The sequence below is a fragment of the Poecile atricapillus genome, chromosome 2, assembly GCF_030490865.1.
Source record: "Poecile atricapillus isolate bPoeAtr1 chromosome 2, bPoeAtr1.hap1, whole genome shotgun sequence".
In the NCBI taxonomy this organism is placed as follows: domain Eukaryota; kingdom Metazoa; phylum Chordata; class Aves; order Passeriformes; family Paridae; genus Poecile; species Poecile atricapillus.
Genome location: NC_081250.1, coordinates 153792935 through 153809118, shown reverse-complemented (window position 1 = coordinate 153809118; position 16184 = coordinate 153792935). Strand labels below are relative to the sequence as shown.

Here is a 16184-nt window from a genome sequence, read left to right as displayed (position 1 = left end):
TTCCTCATCTTCATCATCATCCTCATCTTCATCATCATCCTCGTCTTCATCATCCTCATCATCTTCATCATCGTCATCTTGGTTATCTTCCTTATTCTCATCATCCTCATCATCCTCATCTCTGTCATCTTCATCATCTCCATCATCATCCTCATCCTTGTCATCTTCATCTTCATCCTTGTCATCCTCATCCTTGTCAACCTTGTTCTCTTCCTCATCCTCATCATCCTCATCTTCATCATCATCCTCATTGTCCTCATCATCCTCTTCATCATCCTTCATCTTCATCATCATCCTCACCTTCATCATCTTTGTCATTCTCATCTTTGCCATCCTCTTCCTCGCTCTTATCCTCCTCATCTTCATCGTTGTCATCTCCATCCTCATCATCCTCATCTTCATCCTCGTCTTTGTCCTCATCATCTTCCTCCTTGTCATTCTCATCCTTCTCATCCTTGTTTTCTTCCTCATCTTCATCATCCTCATCATCCTCATCCTTGTCATCCTCCTCATCATCCTTCATCTTCATCTTCACATCATCCTCATCTTCAGCCTCCTCCTCCCCATCATTATCCCCATTCTCCTCATCTTCATCATCCTCCTCCTCATCGTCACCTTCATCATCATCCTCATCTTCATCATCCTCATCCTTGTCGTGACATCTTCATCCTTGTCATCCTCATCCTTCTCATCCCTTCTTCTCTTCCTCATCATCATCCTCATCTTCATCATCCTCATCATCCTTATTGTCATCATCATCATCCTCATCTTCATCATCCTCATCTTCATCCTTCTCATCCCTTGTTCTCTTCCTCATCCTCATCATCCTCATCTTCATCATCCTCATCTTCATCATCCTCATTTTCATCCTTGTCATCCTCATCTTCATCCTTGTCATCCTCGTCCTTCTCATCCCTTGTTCTCTTCCTCATCATCATCATCCTCATCTTCATCATCCTCATCATCCTTATTGTCATTATCATCATCCTCATCTTCATCCTCCTCCTTCCCATCATTATCCCCATTCTCCTCATCTTCATCATCCTCCTCCTCATTCTCATCGTCACCTTCATCATCATCCTCATCTTCATCATCCTCATCCTTGTCGTGACATCTTCATCCTTGTCATCCTCATCCTTCTCATCCCTTGTTCTCTTCCTCATCATCCTCATCATCATCCTCATCTTCATCATCCTCATCTTCATCCTTGTCATCCTCATTCTTCTCATCCCTTCTTCTCTTCCTCATCATCATCATCCTCATCTTCATCATCCTCATCTTCATCCTTGTCATCCTCATCCTTCTCATCCCTTGTTCTCTTCCTCATCATCCTCATCCTCATCTTCATCATCCTCATCATCCTTATTGTCATCTTGATCATCCTCATCTTCATCATCCTCATCTTCATCCTTGTCATCCTCATCCTTCTCATCCTTTTTCTCTTCCTCATCCTCATCATCCTCATCTTCATCATCCTCATCTTCATCATCCTCATCTTCAGCCTCCTCCTCCCTATCATCATCCCCATTCTCCTCATCTTCATCATCCTCCTCCTCATCCTTATCGTCCCCTTCATCATCATCCTCATTGTCTTCATCATCCTCATCTTCATCATCCTCATCTTCATCCTTGTCATCCTCATCTTCATCCTTGTCATCCTCATCCTTCTCATCCCTTGTTCTCTTCCTCATCATCATCATCCTCATCTTCATCATCCTCATCATCCTTATCATCACCTTCATCATCATCATCCTCATCTTCATCATCCTCATCTTCATCCTTGTCATCACCTTCATCATCATCCTCATCTTCGTCGTCTTCATCATCCTCATCTTCATCATCATCATCTTCGTCATCATCGTTCTCATGCTTGTCATTCCCATCTTCATCTTCATCCCACTCATCCTCATCTTCCTCATTGTCCTCATCTTCTTCCTCCTCTTTTCCTCTCCCTGTCCCATCCCTGTCCCCAGGTGTGACTGTTCCTGTTCCAGGTGTGACTGTTCCTGTCCCAGGTGTGACTGTTCCTGTTCCAGGTGTGACTGTTCCAGGTGTGACTGTGCCCAGGTGTGACTGTTCCTGTCCCAGGTGTGACTGTTCCTGTCCCCAGGTGTGACTGTTCCTGTTCCAGGTGTGACTGTTCCTGTTCCAGGTGTGACTGTTCCTGTCCCAGGTGTGACTGTTCCTGTTCCAGGTGTGACTGTTCCTGTTCCTGGTGTGACTGTTCCAGGTGTGACTGTTCCTGTTCCAGGTGTGACTGTTCCAGGTGTGACTGTTCCTGTCCCAGGTGTGACTGTTCCTGTTCCAGGTGTGACTGTTCCTGTTCCTGGTGTGACTGTTCCAGGTGTGACTGTTCCTGTTCCAGGTGTGACTGTTCCAGGTGTGACTGTTCCTGTTCCTGGTGTGACTGTTCCAGGTGTGACTGTTCCTGTTCCAGGTGTGACTGTTCCTGTCCCAGGTGTGACTGTTCCTGTTCCAGGTGTTCCTGTCCCAGGTGTGACTGTTCCTGTTCCAGGTGTGACTGTTCCTGTCCCAGGTGTGACTGTTCCTGTTCCAGGTGTTCCTGTTCCAGGTGTGACTGTTCCTGTTCCTGGTGTGACTGTTCCAGGTGTGACTGTTCCTGTTCCAGGTGTGACTGTTCCTGTTCCTGGTGTGACTGTTCCAGGTGTGGCTGTTCCTGTCCCAGGTGTGACTGTTCCTGTTCCAGGTGTGACTGTTCCTGTCTCAGGTGTGACTGTTCCTGTTCCAGGTGTGACTGTTCCTGTTCCTGGTGTGACTGTTCCAGGTGTGACTGTTCCTGTTCCAGGTGTGACTGTTCCTGTTCCTGGTGTGACTGTTCCAGGTGTGACTGTTCCTGTTCCAGGTGTGACTGTTCCTGTTCCTGGTGTGACTGTTCCAGGTGTGGCTGTTCCTGTCCCAGGTGTGGCTGTTCCTGTCCCAGGTGTGGCTGTTCCTGTTCCAGGTGTTCCTGTCCCAGGTGTGACTGTTCCTGTTCCAGGTGTGACTGTTCCTGTTCCAGGTGTGACTGTTCCTGTTCCAGGTGTGACTGTTCCTGTCCCAGGTGTGACTGTTCCTGTCCCAGGTGTGACTGTTCCTGTTCCAGGTGTGACTGTTCCTGTTCCAGGTGTGACTGTTCCTGTCCCAGGTGTGACTGTTCCTGTTCCAGGTGTGACTGTTCCAGGTGTGACTGTTCCTGTCCCAGGTGTGACTGTTCCAGGTGTGACTGTTCCTGTTCCAGGTGTGACTGTTCCAGGTGTGACTGTTCCTGTTCCAGGTGTGACTGTTCCTGTTCCAGGTGTGACTGTTCCTGTCCCAGGTGTGACTGTTCCTGTCTCAGGTGTGACTGTTCCTGTTCCAGGTGTTCCTGTTCCAGGTGTGACTGTTCCTGTCCCAGGTGTGACTGTTCCTGTCCCAGGTGTGACTGTTCCTGTTCCAGGTGTGACTGTTCCTGTTCCAGGTGTGACTGTTCCAGGTGTGACTGTTCCTGTTCCAGGTGTGACTGTTCCTGTTCCAGGTGTGACTGTTCCAGGTGTGACTGTCCCAGGTGTGACTGTTCCTGTCCCAGGTGTGACTGTTCCTGTTCCTGGTGTGACTGTTCCAGGTGTGACTGTTCCTGTTCCAGGTGTGACTGTTCCTGTCCCAGGTGTGACTGTTCCTGTTCCTGGTGTGACTGTTCCAGGTGTGGCTGTTCCTGTCCCAGGTGTGGCTGTTCCTGTTCCAGGTGTGACTGTTCCTGTTCCAGGTGTGACTGTTCCTGTCTCAGGTGTGACTGTTCCTGTTCCAGGTGTGACTGTTCCTGTTCCTGGTGTGACTGTTCCAGGTGTGACTGTTCCTGTTCCAGGTGTGACTGTTCCAGGTGTGACTGTTCCTGTCTCAGGTGTGACTGTTCCTGTTCCAGGTGTGACTGTTCCTGTTCCAGGTGTGACTGTTCCTGTTCCTGGTGTGACTGTCCCAGGTGTGACTGTTCCTGTCCCAGGTGTGACTGTTCCTGTTCCTGGTGTGACTGTTCCAGGTGTGACTGTTCCTGTTCCAGGTGTGACTGTTCCTGTTCCTGGTGTGACTGTTCCAGGTGTGGCTGTTCCTGTCCCAGGTGTGGCTGTTCCTGTTCCAGGTGTGACTGTTCCTGTTCCAGGTGTGACTGTTCCTGTTCCAGGTGTGACTGTTCCTGTTCCAGGTGTGACTGTTCCTGTCTCAGGTGTGACTGTTCCTGTTCCAGGTGTGACTGTTCCTGTTCCAGGTGTGACTGTCCCAGGTGTGACTGTTCCTGTTCCTGGTGTGACTGTTCCAGGTGTGACTGTTCCTGTTCCAGGTGTGACTGTTCCTGTTCCTGGTGTGACTGTTCCAGGTGTGGCTGTTCCTGTCCCAGGTGTGGCTGTTCCTGTCCCAGGTGTGGCTGTTCCTGTTCCAGGTGTTCCTGTCCCAGGTGTGACTGTTCCTGTTCCAGGTGTGACTGTTCCTGTCCCAGGTGTGACTGTTCCTGTTCCAGGTGTGACTGTTCCTGTTCCAGGTGTGACTGTTCCTGTTCCAGGTGTGACTGTTCCTGTTCCAGGTGTGACTGTTCCTGTTCCAGGTGTGACTGTTCCTGTTCCAGGTGTGACTGTTCCTGTCCCAGGTGTGACTGTTCCAGGTGTGACTGTTCCTGTTCCAGGTGTGACTGTTCCAGGTGTGACTGTTCCTGTTCCAGGTGTGACTGTTCCTGTCCCAGGTGTGACTGTTCCTGTCCCAGGTGTGACTGTTCCTGTTCCAGGTGTGACTGTTCCAGGTGTGACTGTTCCAGGTGTGACTGTTCCTGTTCCAGGTGTGACTGTTCCTGTTCCAGGTGTGACTGTTCCAGGTGTGACTGTCCCAGGTGTGACTGTTCCTGTCCCAGGTGTGACTGTTCCTGTCCCAGGTGTGACTGTTCCAGGTGTGACTGTTCCTGTCCCAGGTGTGACTGTTCCTGTCCCAGGTGTGACTGTTCCAGGTGTGACTGTTCCTGTTCCAGGTGTGACTGTTCCTGTCCCAGGTGTGACTGTCCCAGGTGTGACTGTTCCTGTCCCAGGTGTGACTGTTCCTGTTCCAGGTGTGACTGTTCCTGTTCCAGGTGTGACTGTTCCTGTTCCAGGTGTGACTGTTCCTGTTCCAGGTGTGACTGTTCCAGGTGTGACTGTTCCTGTCCCAGGTGTGACTGTCCCAGGTGTGACTGTTCCTGTCTCAGGTGTGACTGTTCCTGTTCCAGGTGTGACTGTTCCTGTTCCAGGTGTGACTGTTCCTGTTCCAGGTGTGACTGTTCCTGTCTCAGGTGTGACTGTTCCTGCCCAGGTGTGACTGTTCCAGGTGTGACTGTTCCTGTCTCAGGTGTGACTGTTCCTGTTCCAGGTGTTCCTGTTCCAGGTGTGACTGTTCCAGGTGTGACTGTTCCTGTTCCAGGTGTTCCTGTCCCAGGTGTGACTGTTCCTGTTCCAGGTGTGACTGTTCCTGTTCCAGGTGTGACTGTTCCTGTTCCAGGTGTTCCTGTTCCAGGTGTGACTGTTCCTGTTCCAGGTGTGACTGTTCCTGTTCCAGGTGTGACTGTTCCTGTCCCAGGTGTGACTGTTCCTGTTCCAGGTGTGACTGTTCCTGTTCCAGGTGTGACTGTTCCTGTTCCAGGTGTTCCTGTTCCAGGTGTGACTGTTCCAGGTGTGACTGTTCCTGTTCCAGGTGTGACTGTTCCTGTTCCAGGTGTGACTGTTCCTGTTCCAGGTGTTCCTGTTCCAGGTGTGACTGTTCCAGGTGTGACTGTTCCTGTTCCAGGTGTGACTGTTCCTGTCCCAGGTGTGGCTGTTCCTGTTCCAGGTGTGACTGTTGCTGTTCCAGGTGTTCAGGAGGGTGTGAGGATGACTCTGGACTGTCCCAGGTGTGACTGTTCCTGTCCCAGGTGTGACTGTTCCTGTCTCAGGTGTGACTGTTCCTCTCCAGGTGTTCAGGAAGGTGTGAGGATGACTCTGGACTGTGCCCAGGTGTGACTGTTGCTGTCTCAGGTGTGACTGTTGCTGTTCCAGGTGTGACTGTTGCTGTCTCAGGTGTGACTGTTCCTGTCTCAGGTGTCTCAGGTGTGACTGTTCCTCTCCAGGTGTTCAGGAGGGTGTGAGGATGACTCTGGACTGTGCCCAGGTGTCTCAGGTGTGACTGTTGCTGTTCCAGGTGTTCAGGAAGGTGTGAGGATGACTCTGGACTGTGCCCAGGTGTGACTGTTCCTGTCTCAGGTGTGACTGTTCCCGTTGTTCCTGTTCAGGTGTTCAGGAGGGTGTGAGGATGACTCTGGACTGTGCCCAGGTGTGACTGTTCCTGTCTCAGGTGTGACTGTCACTGTCTCCAGGTGTCTCCAGGTGTGACTGTTCCCGTTGTTCCTGTTCAGGTGTTCAGGAGGGTGTGAGGATGACTCTGGACTGTGCCCAGGCCACCTTCATCTCCTATGACAAGATGGTCATTTCCCTCAAGGGGGGCGAGATGTGAGTGCGGGGGTTCCCCGGGGGGTTTTGGGGTGTCTCGGGGTGTTTTTGGGGTGTCTTGGGGGGTTTTGGGTGGGTTTTGGGGTGTCCCTGAGGATTTTGGGTTTTTTTTGGGGTGTTTTTGGGGTGTTTCTGGGGTGTCTCGGGGGGTTTTTGGGGTGTCTCGGGGATGTTTTGGGGTGTCTTGGGGTGTTTTTGGGGTGTCCCTGAGGATTTTGGGGTGTTTTTGGGGTGTCTCAGGGTGTTTTGGGGTGTCTCAGGGTGTTTTTGGGGTGTCCTGGGGTGTTTTTGGGGTGTCTTTGGGGTGTCCCTGAGGATTTTGAGGTGTCTTGGGGGGTTTTTGGGGTGTTTTAACGGTGTCCCCAAGGGATTTTGGGGTGTTCTTGGGGTGTCCCCAAGGGATTTTGGGGTGTCTTTTGCGGTGTCCCTGGGGATTTTGGGGTGTCCCCTGTGGAATTTTGGGTGTTCGTGGGTGTTTTGGGGTGGTTTTGGGGTGTTCCTGAGGATTTTGGGGTGTTCCCAGGGTGATTTTGGGGTGTTTTGGGGTGTCTTTGGGTGTTTTGGGGTGTTTTGGGGTGGTTTTGGGGTGTTTTTGGCGTGTCTTGGGGTGTCTTGGGGGCTTGGGGTGTCTCAGGGGGTTTTGGGGTGTCTTTGGGGTGTTTTTGGGGTGTTCTTGGGTGTTTTTGGGTGTCTTTGGGGTGTCCCTGAGGATTTTGGGGTGTCTTGGGGGGTTTTTGGGGGGTGTCCCCAAGGGATTTTGGGGTGACTTGGGGTGTCCCTGAGGATTTTGGGGTGTTTTTGGGGTGTCTCGGGGGTTTTCGGGGTGTCTTGGGGTGCTTTTGGGGTGTCCCTGAGAGATTTTGGGGTGATTTTGGGGTGTCTTTGGGTATTTTGGGGTGTTCTGGGGTGTTTCGGGATGTTTTTGGGGCGTTTTTTGGGTGTTTTGGGGTGTTTTGGGGTGTTTTGGGGTGTTCTGGGATGTTTTTGGGATGTTTTTGGGGTGTTTTGGGGTGTTTTGGGATGTTTTTGGGGTGTTTTGGCATATTTTGGGGTGTTTTGGGGTGTTCTGGGATGTTTTTGGGGTGTTTAGGGGTGTTTTTGGGGTGTTTTGGGGTGTCCCTCACCCGTCCCGTGTGTGACAGTTACGTGCTGACGCTGATCACGGACGGGATGCGCTCCGTGCGCTCCTTCCACTTCGACAAAGCGGCCGCCTCCGTCCTCACCACCTGTGTGAGCACCTGGGGACACCTGGGGGACATGGGGGGACATGGGGGGACAGGGGGACACACCTGGGGACACCTGGGGGGACATGGGGGGACATGGGGACACACCTGGGGACAGCTGGGGACACCTGGGGGGACATGGGGGCAGCTGGGGGGACATGGCAGAAAAACAGGGGACACCTGGGGACACACCTGGGACACACCTGGGGGGACATGGGGACAGCTGGGGACACCTGGGATACACCTGGAGCACACCTGGACACACCTGAGCACACCTGGGATACACCTGGACACACCTGGGGACACCTGGGGACACCTGGGGGGACACCTGGGGACACACCTGGTCACACCTGTCCCCACCTGTCCCCCGTGTCCCCAGATGGTTCCCCTGGAGCCCGGGTACCTGTTCCTGGGGTCCCGCCTGGGCAACTCCCTCCTGCTCAGGTACACCGAGAAACTGCAGGAACCCCCGGCCGGCACCGCCAGAGAGGGACCTGACAGACAGGTGAGGGATGGGGGGACACCTGAGGGGGGGGGGAATACACCTGGAGTGTCACAAATCACACCTGGAGGGGGGAAATTACACCTGGAGGGGTGAAATCACACCTGGAGGGGTGAAATCACACCTGGAGGGGGGAAACACACCTGGAGTGTCACAAATCACACCTGGAGTGTCACAAATCACACCTGGAGTGTCACAAATCACACCTGAGGGGGGGGAAACACACCTGAGGGGGGGAGAAACACACCTGGAGGGGGGGAAACACACCTGGAGGGGGGAAATTACACCTGGAGGGGGGGGAACACACCTGGAGGGGGGGAAACACACCTGGAGGGGGGGAATCACACCTGGAGGGGGGGAAACACACCTGGAGGGGGGGAAACACACCTGGAGGGGTGAAATCACACCTGGAGGGGGGAAACACACCTGGAGGGGTGAAATCACACCTGGAGGGGTGAAATCACACCTGGAGGGGTGAAATCACACCTGGAGGGGGGAAACACACCTGGAGGGGGGGAAACACACCTGGAGGGGTGAAATCACACCTGGAGGGGGGAAACACACCTGGAGGGGTGAAATCACACCTGGAGGGGGGAAATCACACCTGGAGGGTGGTAAAATTACAGCTGGAGGGGGGGAATCACACCTGGAGGGGGGGAAACACACCTGGAGGGGGAAAAATTACACCTGGGGACCCCAAATGACACCTGGGGACCCCAAATCACACCTGGGGACCCCCCAAATGACACCTGGGGACCCCAAATGACACCTGGTGTCCCCACACCTGTCCCTGTCCCCCACAGGAGGAGCCCCCGGTGAAGAAAAAACGCTCGGAGCCATCGGGGCCATGGGCAGGTGAGAGACACCTGGGGGGACACCTGGGGACACCTGGGGGGACATGGGGGGACACCTGGGGACACCTGGGGACAGCTGGGGGGACATGGGGACACCTGGGGGGACATGGGGACACCTGGGGACACTTGGGGACACCTGGGGGGACACCTGGGGACACCTGGGGACACCTGGGGGAACATGGGGACACCTGGGGGGACATGGGGACACCTGGGGACACCTGGGGACACCTGGGGGGACACCTGGGGACACCTGGGGGGACATGGGGACACCTGGGGACACCTGGGGGGACACCTGGGGACACCTGGGGGGACATGGGGACACCTGGGGACACCTGGGGGGACACCTGGGGACAGCTGGGGGGACATGGGGACACCTGGGGACACCTGGGGGGACATGGGGGGACACTTGGGGACACCTGGGGGGACACCTGGGGACACCTGGGGGAACATGGGGACACCTGGGGACACCTGGGGGGACATGGGGACACCTGGGGGGACATGGGGACACCTGGGGACACCTGGGGACACCCCCATTCATTGGTGGGGGGACACCTGGGGATGCCCTGAGTCCCAGGGGGGTGACACAAGGTGACACAGGTGGGTGACCCAGGTGTGTCCCTGTCACAGGGGGGGTGACACAGGTGACACAGGGTGACACAGGGAGGTGACACAGGTGACACAGGTGACACAGGGGGGTGACACAGGTGACACAGGGTAACACAGGGTGACACAGGAGGGTGACACAGGAGGGTGACCCAGGTGTGACCCAGGTGTGTCCCTGTCACAGGGGGGTGACACAGGTGACACAGGGGGGTGACACAGGTGACACAGGAGGGTGACACAGGTGACACAGGTGTGACCCAGGTGTGTCCCTGTCACAGGTGGGTGACACAGGTGACACAGGTGTGACCCAGGTGTGACCCAGGTGTGTCCCTGTCACAGGGGGGTGACACAGGTGACACAGGGTGACACAGGTGTGACCCAGGTGTGTCCCTGTCACAGGGGGGTGACACAGGGTGACACAGGGTGACACAGGTGTGACCCAGGTGTGTCCCTGTCACAGGGGGGTGACACAGGTGACAGAAGGTGACACAGGTGACACAGGAGGGTGACCCAGGTGTGACCCAGGTGTGTCCCTGTCCCAGGGGGGTGACACAGGAGGGTGACACAGGTGACCCAGGTGTGACCCAGGTGTGTCCCTGTCACAGGGGGGTGACACAGGGTGACACATGTGGGTGACCCAGGTGTGACCCAGGTGTGACCCTGTCACAGGGGGGTGACACAGGTGACACAGGTGGGTGACACAGGTGTGTCCAGGTGTGTCCCAGGTGTGTCCCTGTCACAGGGGGGTGACACAGGTGACAGAAGGTGACACAGGTGACACAGGAGGGTGACACAGGTGACCCAGGTGTGACCCAGGTGTGTCCCTGTCACAGGGGGGAAGCCGCAGGCGCAGGACGAGGTTGATGAGATCGAGGTTTACGGCAGCGAGGCGGCGTCAGGGACACAGCTGGCGACGTACTCCTTCGAGGTACCACACCTGGGGGACATGGGGACACCTGGGGGGACATGGGGACACCTGGGGGGACATGGGACACCTGGGGACAGCTGGGGGGACATGGGGACACCTGGGGGACACCTGGGGACAGCTGGGGACACAGCTGGCAACCTACTCCTTCGAGGTACCACACCTGGGGGACATGGGGGGACATCGGGGACATGGGGACACCTGGGGGGACATGGGGACACACCTGGGGACACCTGGGGACACAGCTGGCAACCTACTCCTTTGAGGTACCACACCTGGGGGACATGGGGACATGGGGGGACATGGGGACACACCTGGGGACACCTGGGGACACAGCTGGGGACACCTGGGGACACAGCTGGCAACCTACTCCTTCGAGGTACCACACCTGGGGGACATGGGGACACCTGGGGGGACATGGGGGGACATGGGGGGACATGGGGACACCTGGGGACACACCTGGGGACAGCTGGGGACACACCTGGGGGGACATGGGGACACCTGGGGACACAGCTGGCAACCTACTCCTTCGAGGTACCACACCTGGGGGACATGGGGGACATGGGGACACACCTGGGACACCTGGGGGGACATGGGGGACATGGGGACACCTGAGGACACACCTGGGGGACATGGGGGGACATGGGGACACACCTGGGACACCTGGGGGGACATGGGGGGACATGGGGACACCTGGGGGGACATGGGGACACAGCTGGATACACCTGGACACAGCTGGACACACCTGGGACACACCTGGGGACACCTGGGGAGACACCTGGGGACACCTGGGGACACACCTGGGGACACCTGTGTCACTCCTGTGTCCCCCTGTCCCCAGGTGTGTGACAGCATCCTCAACATCGGGCCCTGCGCCAACGCGGCCATGGGGGAGCCGGCCTTCCTGTCTGAGGAGGTGAGAGACACAAAAACACCAAAATCCACCCCAAAAACCCCAAAATGTGCCCCAAAAACCACCCCAAACCTCACCCCAAACCCAGCCTTCCTGTCTGAGGAGGTGAGAGACCCAAAAACACCCAAATTTACCCCAAAATTTGCCCCAAAATCTACCCCAAACCTGACCCCTGACCCCAAACCTGACCCCAAATCTGACCCCAAACCTGACCCCAAATCTGACCCCAAATCTGACACCAAATCTGACCCCAAAGCTGACCCCTGACCTCACCCCTGACCCCAAAGGTGACCCCAAAGCTGACCCCAAAGCTGACCCCAAATCTGACCCCAAATCTGGTCTCTGACCCGAAATCTGACCCCTGACCCCAAACCTCACCCCTGACCCCAAAGCTGACCCCAAACCTGACCCCAAATCTGGTCTCTGACCCCAAATCTGACCCCTGACCCCAAAGCTGACCCCAAAGCTGACCCCTGACCCCAAAGCTGACCCCTGACCCCAAAGCTGACCCCAAAGGTGACCCCACCGTGACCCCACCGTGACCCCACCGTGACCCCGCTGTCTCCTGCAGTTCCAGAACAGCCCCGAGCCCGACCTGGAGATCGTCCTGTGCTCGGGGTACGGCAAGAACGGGGCCCTGACCGTGCTGCAGGTACCCCAAAAACCCCAAAAACACCCCAAAAACACCAAAAACACCCCAAAAACCCCAAAAATACCCCAAAAACCCCAAAAAACACCCCTGGGACCCCAAAAACCCCAAAAACCACCCCATAACCACCCCATAACCCTCCCTGTGCTCGGGGTACGGTAAGAACGGGGCACTGACCGTGCTGCAGGTACCCCAAAAACACCCCAAAAATACCCCAAAAACACCCCTGGGACCCCAAAAACACCCCAAAAACCCCAAAAATACCCCCAAAACCCCAAAAAACACCCCAAAAACATCCCTGAGACCCCAAAAACCACCCCATAACCACCCCATAACCCTCCCTGTGCTCGGGGTACGGCAAGAACGGGGCCCTGACCGTGCTGCAGGTACCCCAAAAACACCAAAAACACCCCAAAAACACCCAAAAAACACCCCTGGGACCCCAAAAACACCCCTGGGACCCCAAAAATACCCCCAAAACCACCCCAAAACCACCCCATAACCACCCCATAACCCTCCCTGTGCTCGGGGTACGGCAAGAACGGGGCCCTGACCATGCTGCAGGTACCCCAAAAACCCCCCAAAAACACCCCAAAAACACCCCAAAAACCCCAAAAACCCCAAAAAACACCCCAAAAACATCCCTGAGACCCCAAAAACCCCACCAAAAACACCCCATAACCCTCCCTGTGCTCGGGGTACGGCAAGAACGGGGCACTGACCGTGCTGCAGGTACCCCAAAAACCCCCCAAAAACACCCCAAAAACACCCCTGGGACCCCAAAAACCCCAAAAACACCCCAAAAACACCCCATAACCACCCCAAAACCACCCCATAACCACTCCTGGAACCCCATAATCCTCCCTGTGCTCGGGGTACGGCAAGAACGCGGCCCTGACCATGCTGCAGGTACCCCAAAAACACCAAAAACACCCCAAAAACACCCCTGGGACCCCAAAAACATCCCTGAGACCACCAAACCCCACACCCCAAACCCCCACATCCCAAACCCCAAATCCCCCAAACCCCAAACACCCAAACCCTGAACCCGCCAAATCCCAAACACCCAAACCCCAAATCCCCCAAACCCCAAATCCTTCACCCCAAACCCCAAATCCTTCACCCCAAACACCCCAAACCCCAAATCCTTCACCCCAAGCACCCCAAACCCCAAATCCTTCACCCCAAACACCCCAAATCCTTCACCCCAAATACCCCAAACCCCAAATCCTTCACCCCGAACCCCAAATCCTTCACCCCAAACACCCCAAACCCCAAATCCTTCACCCCAAATCCCCCAAACCCCAAATCCTTCACCCCAAACACCCCAAACCCCAAATCCTTCACCCCAAACCCCAAATCCTTCACCCCAAACACCCCAAACCCCAAATCCTTCACCCCAAACACCCCAAACCCCAAATCCTTCACCCCAAACACCCCAAACCCCAAATCCTTCACCCCAAATCCTTCACCCCGAACCCCAAATCCTTCACCCCAAACACCCCAAACCCCAAATCCTTCACCCCAAATCCCCCAAACCCCAAATCCTTCACCCCAAATCCCCCAAACCCCAAATCCTTCACCCCAAACCCCAAACACCCCAAATCCTTCACCCCAAACCCCAAATCCTTCACCCCAAACACCCCAAACCCCAAATCCCTCACCCCAAACACCCCAAACACCCCAAATCCTTCACCCCAAATCCTTCACCCCAAACCCCAAATCCTTCACCCCAAACGCCCCAAACCCCAAATCCTTCACCCCAAATCCCCCAAACCCCAAATCCTTCACCCCAAACCCCAAATCCTTCACCCCAAATCCCCTCCCCCCCCCCCCGCACCGCCCATCCCCCCCCGTGGGAGGTTCCCGGTGGGGCCGATCCCGGTGCCAGAGCAGGGCTGGGACAAACCAGGGTGACCCCAAAGGCTGGGGAGCGCCTGTAACACCCCACAACAACACCCCAAAGGCTGGGGAGCGCCTGTAACCAACACCCCAACACCCCAAATCCATGGGGAGCGCCTGTAACACCCCACAACAACACCCCAAATCCATGGGGAGCGCCTGTAACACCCCACAACAACACCCCAAATCCATGGGGAGCGCCTGTAACACCCCACAACAACACCCCAAAGGCTGGGGAGCGCCTGTAACACCCCACAACAACACCCCAAATCCATGGGGAGCGCCTGTAACACCCCACAACAACACCCCAAAGGCTGGGGAGCGCCTGTAACACCCCACAACAACACCTGAAATCCATGGGGAGCGCCTGTAACACCCCACAACAACACCCAGAACGTGTGGGGAGCGCCTGTAACACCCCACAACAACACCCGGAATGTGTGGGGAGCGCCTGTAACACCCCCACAACAACACCCCAAACCTATGGGGAGCGCCTGTAACACCCCCACAACAACACCCCAAACCTGTGGGGAGCGCCTGTAACACCCCACAACACCCCAAATCCATGGGGAGCGCCTGTAACACCCCACAACAACACCCCAAAGGCTGGGGAGCGCCTGTAACCAACACCCCAACACCCGGAATGTGTGGGGAGCGCCTGTAACACCCCACAACAACACCCCAAATCCATGGGGAGCGCCTGTAACACCCCCACAACAACACCCCAAATCCATGGGGAGCGCCTGTAACACCCCCACAACAACACCCGGAATGTGTGGGGAGCGCCTGTAACCAACACCCCAACACCCCAAATCCATGGGGAGCGCCTGTAACACCCCACAACAACACCCCAAACCTGTGGGGAGCGCCTGTAACACCCCACAACACCTGAAATCTGTGGGGCAGTGCCCCTGAGCACTGTCCCTGTGCCCTCCCTGTGACACTGTGACACTGTCCCCCCATTGTGACACTGTCCCCTGGGTGTGACACTGTCCCCACATGTGTCACTGTCCCCTGGGTGTCCTCCTGGGTGTGTCACTGTCCCCTGGGTGTGACACTGTCCCCTCTGTGTGGCACTGTCCCTGGGTGTCCCCTGGGTGTCCCCCGTGTGTGACACTGTCCCTGGGGGTGTGACACTGTCCTGGGTGTGTCACTGTCCCCTGTGTGTGACACTGTCCCCCCATTGTGACACTGTCCCTGGGTGTGACACTGTCCCTGGGTGTGTCACTGTCCCTGGGTGTGTCACTGTCCCTGGGTGTGTCACTGTCCCTGGGTGTGTCACTGTCCCCTGGGTGTGACACTGTCCCTGGGTGTGTCACTGTCCCCTGGGTGTGACACTGTCCCTGGGTGTGACACTGTCCCCTGGGTGTGACACTGTCCTGTGTGTCACTGTCCCCACATGTGTCACTGTCCCCGGGTGTGACACTGTCCCCTGGGTGTCCTCCTGGGTGTGTCACTGTCCCTGGGTGTCCCCTGTGTGTGACACTGTCCCCTGTGTGTGTCACTGTCCCCACATGTGTCACTGTCCCTGGGTGTGACATTGTCCCCTGGGTGTCCTCCTGGGTGTGTCACTGTCCCTGGGTGTCCCCTGTGTGTGACACTGTCCCCTGTGTGTGTCACTGTCCTGGGTGTGACACTGTCCCCTGTGTGTGACACTGTCCCTGGGTGTGTCACTGTCCCTGGGTGTGTCACTGTCCCCTGGGTGTGTCACTGTCCCTGGGTGTGACACTGTCCCTGGGTGTGTCACTGTCCCCTGTGTGTGACACTGTCCTGGGTGTGACACTGTCCTGGGTGTGTCACTGTCCTGGGTGTGACACTGTCCCCTGGGTGTGACACTGTCCCCTGTGTGACACTGTCCTGTGTGTGACACTGTCCCTGGGTGTGTCACTGTCCCCTGTGTGTGACACTGTCCTGGGTGTGACACTGTCCCTGTGTGTGACACTGTCCCTGGGTGTGTCACTGTCCCCTGTGTGTGACACTGTCCCTGGGTGTGTCACTGTCCCCTGGGTGTGTCACTGTCCCTGGGTGTGTCACTGTCCCTGGGTGTGTCACTGTCCCCTGTGTGTGACACTGTCCCTGGGTGTGACACTGTCCCCTGTGTGTGACACTGTCCCTGGGTGTGTCACTGTCCCCTGGGTGTGTG

General features: G+C 56.2%; 2 protein-coding genes across 2 annotated transcripts in view; one reads left to right on the top strand and one right to left on the bottom strand.

Annotated features, from left to right (window-relative positions):
* Positions 1 to 16184, top strand: part of CPSF1 (cleavage and polyadenylation specific factor 1) — an 84927-nt gene that overhangs the window by 23221 nt on the left and 45522 nt on the right. Inside the window, exons 10-16 of the mRNA XM_058830027.1 lie at positions 6377 to 6470; positions 7613 to 7700; positions 8073 to 8198; positions 8999 to 9050; positions 10486 to 10580; positions 11419 to 11493; positions 12062 to 12142. Coding sequence (XP_058686010.1) covers positions 6377 to 6470; positions 7613 to 7700; positions 8073 to 8198; positions 8999 to 9050; positions 10486 to 10580; positions 11419 to 11493; positions 12062 to 12142 — 611 coding nt within the window. The remainder of the gene's footprint in view (positions 1 to 6376; positions 6471 to 7612; positions 7701 to 8072; positions 8199 to 8998; positions 9051 to 10485; positions 10581 to 11418; positions 11494 to 12061; positions 12143 to 16184) is intronic.
* On the bottom strand, positions 39 to 798 carry LOC131575112 (prostatic spermine-binding protein-like). The gene is made up of 2 exons (XM_058830156.1): positions 661 to 798; positions 39 to 601 (listed from the first exon to the last, which is right to left on the bottom strand). Exons 1-2 carry the CDS (start codon positions 796 to 798, stop codon positions 272 to 274), a joined length of 468 nt encoding a protein of 155 aa, XP_058686139.1. The 3' UTR covers positions 39 to 271.

Excerpts from the sequence above, each read along its gene's own strand:
- LOC131575112 (XM_058830156.1), bottom strand. The coding sequence starts at position 798 with ATGAGAAGGATGAAGATGAGGATGATGAAGATGAGGATGATGATGATG. Across the intron at positions 602-660 it reads AGGATGACAAGGATGAAGAT|GAGGATGATGAAGATGAGGA; the intron begins GTCACGACAAGG and ends GACGATGAGGAG.